The 6,386-nt window shown below is 38.1% G+C and overlaps 1 protein-coding gene across 1 annotated transcript in view; it reads right to left on the reverse strand.

Moving 5' to 3' along the window:
- Nufip2 (nuclear FMR1 interacting protein 2) overlaps positions 1 to 6,386 on the reverse strand; it is a 31,382-nt gene that overhangs the window by 9,123 nt on the left and 15,873 nt on the right. Inside the window, exon 3 of the mRNA XM_005349490.3 lies at positions 2,653 to 2,685. Coding sequence (XP_005349547.1) covers positions 2,653 to 2,685 — 33 coding nt within the window. The remainder of the gene's footprint in view (positions 1 to 2,652; positions 2,686 to 6,386) is intronic.

Below are 6,386 nucleotides of genomic sequence, written 5' to 3' on the forward strand. Positions count from 1 at the left end.
AAAAAAAAAAAAAAAAAAAAAAAAAAAAAAAAAAAAAAAAGAATTAATCTAGCTTTAACAAGGAGATAATATAAAAATGTCTTTTCTGGAACTCCAAAGGCAACATGGCATGAAGACAACGTTCATTTCTATAGCCAGTAGCCATTTTATAATACAATTAGGTAGGTTTATTTTAAGGAGATCATATATAAGGACATTACTAATCATTAGATGATGGCTTTTTTTTTTTTGATTTTTGAGACAGGGTTTCTCCGTAGCTTTTGGTTCCTGTCCTGGAACTAGCTTTTCTAGACCAGGCTGGCCTCGAACTCACAGAGATCCACCTGCCTCTAACTCCCGAGTGCTGGGATTAAAGGCGTGTGCCACCACCGCCCGGCAGGTGATGGCTATTCTAAGAAACAAAAGAGCAGCTATGATATTTGCAAACCATACCCACCAGATAACCCTAAGGATGCAGCAGAGGCTCGCATACCTTGGCAGTAACCAAGTCTCTATCTAATGAGACTGAAGAAGCACTCAACAAGAGGGAAAAATTCCTGGTACTAGAAACCTAACCAAATACCTCTGACTAGCAAAATTATGTATTCTGGATGAGAAAGCACAACCAGCACTTTACTAATCCACCATAACCCTAACTACACTGAAAGTAGTATTTGTTCTTATATTGACAGGTAAGCCTAGTTCTCACCCCACATCAAGGAAACTTTTCTTTGCAATAAATGGAGACCATTAAAGAAAACTAAAACCAATCAAAATGCAGAGTTGTGCCGGCTGGTGGTGGCATATGCCTTTAATCCCAGCATTCAGGAGGCAGAGACAGGCCTCTGAGTTCGAGGTCAGCCTGGCCAACAAAGCAAGGTCCAGGAAACCCTGTCTCAGGGAAGAAGGGAGAAAAAAAAAAAAAGAATTGTAGAGCCCAATCTCAACAGATGCCATACAAAACAACTCCTGCATTTAAAGTCAGGGAACATTGCAGAAGATAGGGAGGAAAGGATCAGGGAATTTGCTAGTAATGTCAAAAGTTACACCTTTAGTCTCACTAGCATGGCTGCCTAAACATGAGCTTAACAAAAACAACAGACATGCTAAAGTGAACAAGGAAAGCCCAGGAGCCTCACTCCTACAAAGAACTACAGACAGCTAAAATCACTTGAACACTGAGAAATAGTCTTCCCCAAGGAAGAGACAACAATTGATCATCCAAAACCAAAACAGTCAGTCTGGAAAACATATACATATAGTAACACTATACAAACTAAGTGGGTAGTTATTTATATATTGAGGAATGTGTGCATATACATGAGTGTGTGAGTATACAAAATACACAAAATAACAAAAAGAGACCAAATTTGAAAGCAACCAAGGAGAAGCATAAGGGAATGTTTAGAGGGAAGAATGGGGAAATGATATTATAGTCTCAAAACAAAGAGAAAAAGAAAACAAGGGAGAGATAGGAAGAACAATGTCGGAAACCAAGAATTTCGTCACTCCCGGTCTGTGAGCTAAAAGTTCCTAACATGTAGAATGAGTGCCCTATTGACTTTATGCCAGAAAAGGGCATCAGATTCCACTACAGGCAGATGGTTAAGCCAAAATGTGGTTGCTGGGAATTGAACTCAGTGCTCTTAACCACTGAGCCATCTCTCCAGGCCCTTACAACAGGATTCTAAATATCCAAATCTAATGTCAGTAATCACTTTTCCAGTCAAACTCCCAAAGAAGATTGTACACTGTCCCCGTCCTTGTCAAATCTTGATTATGGGAAGAGGATAAAAGTAAATTTGCTAGGGCTGGAGAGATGGCTCAGAGGTTAAAAGCACTGCCTGTTCTTCCAAAGGTCCTGAGTTCAATTCCCAGCAACCACATGGTGGCTCACAACCATCTGTAATGAGGTCTGGTGCCCTCTTCTGTCCTACAGGCATACACACAGACAGAATATTGTATATATAATAAATAAATAAATATTTTAAAAAAGAGAAAAAGTAAATTTGCTATTGTTTATATTACCAAACATGATTCCAGACAAATTCCCTTTAACACTGAAAAATCAAACTATGAATTTCAATTCTTAGACTATCATCCCTTTGTCTATCATAGATAAAAACAGGGTTGGTTTTCTCAGAAACATTTATATTTGGAAGAAACAGGAAGGGCTATAATGGGTTGGGGGGGGTCATATCTAAGGCTATATATTATATATTAATATATCATGAGCGCTGAGTAAAAAACTTAACCTCTGACAAGTGTGGTGGTGTACACTCAGATGGCAAAGGCAGGCAGGCAGATCAAGGCAGCCTATTTCAGGACAGTCAGGGCTACATGCAGAAACTGTCTCAAACTCTTAGCTTCTTCTAATTCACACCAGACTAGAATAAACATTTCAACAAGTAGAGTATTTCCACCTTCCCTGGAATAGAGGCTTCCACTGTAGCCCAGAATAGTCTTGAACTTTAAAGCCTCAGCCTTATATAGGTGAAACACAATGCCTTAGCAGTATTGATATGGCAATTATTGCCCTTTGATTACAATCAGTCAAGTCAATACAAAATACAAAGCCTGTTCATTTGTTAGGCCATGATTCCAAATATTCTCATTAAAACAAATGTCATGATTTTTGATTAGTATTAACATTTCAAAGTCAACCATTCTTACCTTGCTTCTGCAAATTCCATATAGATTCCATTTCTGTAAGAAAAAGAAAAAATTATTTTACATACCACCTTTAACGAATGCAGTATTTAGCTCTACTTTTATCACTTACAATAATGTTATGCTTCTACCACATCTGAAAAATATGAAGTGATTACTGCTGGGATAAAGGTAGGGCTGACAAACAATAGTATAGCTCTATGCAGCACAAGGTACTGAAATTTTCAAATTTTTAAGATTATGTAAAATCAATTTGGGGGCTGGCAAGATGGCTTCCTGCTCAGCCTAATGACTTAAGTTCGAGACACGTGTGCATGTGCATACACAGACATGTGCTAAAGAATATAAACCAATTATGTGGAACGATAGTCTGTTTACAAATATCAAAGATAGCAAAAATCTGCATTTCTAAATGTTATTTCTCACCTCACTGTCACTATCCAAGTACGTATTTACCGGGTAGCCAATACTTAGTGGAGTATTCAAGTCTCCTGAACAGAACCTTTATCATATTTTATTAAACTTGATTAAACATCTAGGAAAAGTAGTTCAAACCACACCCAAATCGATAGGCCAGAATGCTAACCCACAACTCATTTGTTGGCACAATCACCATTTGCTCTAATTTCTATCAAACTTGCTTTATGTTTACTGTTTGACATCTTACAAGAGCATGTCTAACAAGACAGAGTGACCATTTTTGCAGTGCTTTGAAATGAACACCTAAATGAGTAAGAATAGCTTATGGTACAAAACCCTAAGAATTAGTCCCTGAAGACAGAGAGGTCACCAAACTATTAATAAAAAGGAATGAACTAGCACAAAAGCAAGCAAGATAGTACGCTTTTCTCATGCCCACACAAAAAGGTTATTTTGCACCATCAGACTAGATCTTTTAACTAGGTTCATTCATTATGTATTAAGCAGTCTGTTAATGGATTCATAATACAAAAATACCTTTCCACAAAAATCATAAGTTTACTGCAAATAGAGGCTGAGAATTTTTTTCTACATTCTCCCCACAAGATCACAGAAACAATCAAAGCTGTTTATCTTGATTTTTGGGAGGGATACAAGAGGACATGGTCTCTCTGTGTAGCCCTGATTGTTGTGAAATTTACTATGCAAACCAGGCAGGCCCTGAACCTCAAGAATCATGGAATAAAAGATGTGCATCACCACAACCAGTTATTAGAGAGAAATCTAAAAGATAAATTACAAGTGTTTGAATTTAGCTGTACGTTTATAGCCTTCAAGTCCCTGGCAGATACCTATCTGGTATAGCCAAGATATATATATCCAAGCATGGTTTAGGCAACAGAATAACAATGAGGCCAGCCTAAGTACACAACAAGACCTGTCTTCAACACCTCTCCACCACCAAAAACGAGGACCTGAGTCAACTTTATTGATACTAAATATGACAATTTCCTTCTCCTTCGGGTACTACCAAGGGCAGAGATATTCTTTTTTTTTTTTTTTTTTAGTTTTTCGAGACAGGGTTTCTCTGTAGCTTTGGTTCCTGTCCTGGAACTAGCTCTTGTAGACCAGGCTGGCCTCGAACTCACAGAGATCCGCCTCTGCCTCCAGCCATGCGCCACCACCGCCCGGCTATGGGCAGAGAATTATAATAATCTGATCACAGCAGTCCAGTAAAGGAACTGTTACCTACTGATGGAGATCATTATTATTTACTACCCTAATATTATTTCATACATCAGAAAAGAAATGACTTCTTTTAGAATTGTTATCTTTGGTCTCTGAATCTTGACTTATTTTAATACATCCAAAGATAAACTTGAGCACTTGAGCCGGGCGGTGGTGGCACACGCCTTTAATCCCAGCACTCGGGAGGCAGAGACAGGTGGATCTCTGTGCTACAGTCTTACTTATGTCACCTACATATACACAATAGAGTATTTTAATTTTTTCTATAAATATACTTCAGCAAAGGCTACATAGTATGATCGTCTATCCCAAAAAAAGAAACTCCAATTTCAACAAATTCTAAGTGACCATTCAAACCAATACTACCATGAAGATATTTTCACTGGACTAAACAGACAAGTCGTTGGGGGTTCTTACGCTGTTGATTTTTTCTCCCATTTCTGTACTATACAGAAAAGCAAAAAAATCTCAAAATACAGAAAATCAAATTAAAGGATAAAGTACCTATTTTTAAAATAATCTGTCAAATTTGGATTCCTATAAATTTGTCAAAGGCATTCATGGAACATCCCAAATAGAAATTAACAAAGAACACACAGACTATATAAAGTGGACCCTTGAGCAATGAGGTCAGAAGTATAGGATCCTATTCCTAAGGTTTCTCAGTGAGTAGATTCTCTACTCCCTTTGGTGCTAGAGACTGAAAACAATGCTTTGGTTTTCTACCACTGAGCTAAACCCATACATAACACATACATAATTCTGACTCCCAACAGATGGCCACTTAATTTTTACATTACTGCACCACTACAGTTCATTTCTACAGTCTGTAATATTGTGTCCCTGAATTTCTGCTTAAGTTAATGATGTCTATGTCCACTTTGAAATAACCCCAGAACTTATGTAGGAAAGGCAGGAGTTCTTAACTACTGAATTATCCCTTTAGTGTTATCCTGTGACTTTGAACATGTAACCATCATTGTTAGAGATGAGACACTCCCCATTCTCATTCATTTATGTAGGGAGTCTTGGTTCTTTCCTGCTAATGGTAAATGTACTATTTATTTACAAGTCAAAATCTGAGTGGGCCTTTATGTGTTTAGTACTATTAGGTGGAAGCCATTCTTAATCCATTTTCTCTGGGTATTTAAGACATGCAGTTTAGACTCTAACTTGACATCAAGAAGGCTGACTTTGAACCCCTATCTCCATCTCCTAAGTACTGGGATTAGAGGCATTTACTATCAATCGTGGCACTAATCATATTATATAACTATAGTGAACGTTAATAACAATATTTCCTGAGAAATATCTGGCCACCTGTTGCCTCTTTCCCACTGCTCTTGTCCTTTTTTTTCTTGTACTAGGGAGTAAACCTAGGTCTTTTGTGTTTACTAGGCAAGCTATAAGACAAGTCCTCTTTACTTTTGTTTGCCAACGTATTTTTGTTACCTAGGTAGGCCTTGTGTTTGTAAACATAAATACTTAGAATTACAGGCCTATACTACCAGGCCGTTTTTTGGTCTGTTTTTGTTTGACAGTATTACCTCTGACCATATATCCTGAACTTGCCTTGAAGTGGCCATTCTACCTCCACATCCAGTTCCAAGGAATCTGATGTCCTCTTCTAGCCTCCAAAGATCATTATGTACATAAACAAATTTTTTTTTTTTTTTTGGATTTTCGAGACAGGATTTCTCCTTAGCTTTTTGGTTCTTGTCCTGGAACTAGCTCTTGTAGACCAGGCTGGCCTCGAAACATAAACTCTTAAGTACACACAGACACATACATAAATAACTAAAAAGTAAATAATAATTTAAAAAGATCACCAGGTGTGGTAACACACACCTTTAATCCCAGCACTCTTAAGGCAGAAGCAGGTGGATCTCAGAGTTTCAGCTGATCTACACATTCAAGGCAACATAGTGAGACCTTTTCCAAACATAAATGAGAAAAGGTCCTCATCAAAATCCAGTTCAGCCGGGCGGTGGTGGCGCACGCCTTTAATCCCAGCACTCGGGAGGCAGAGGCAGGCAGATCTCTGTGAGTTCGAGACCAGCCTGGTCTAC

This window comes from Microtus ochrogaster, chromosome 7, assembly GCF_000317375.1.
Source record: "Microtus ochrogaster isolate Prairie Vole_2 chromosome 7, MicOch1.0, whole genome shotgun sequence".
Lineage (NCBI taxonomy): Eukaryota > Metazoa > Chordata > Mammalia > Rodentia > Cricetidae > Microtus > Microtus ochrogaster.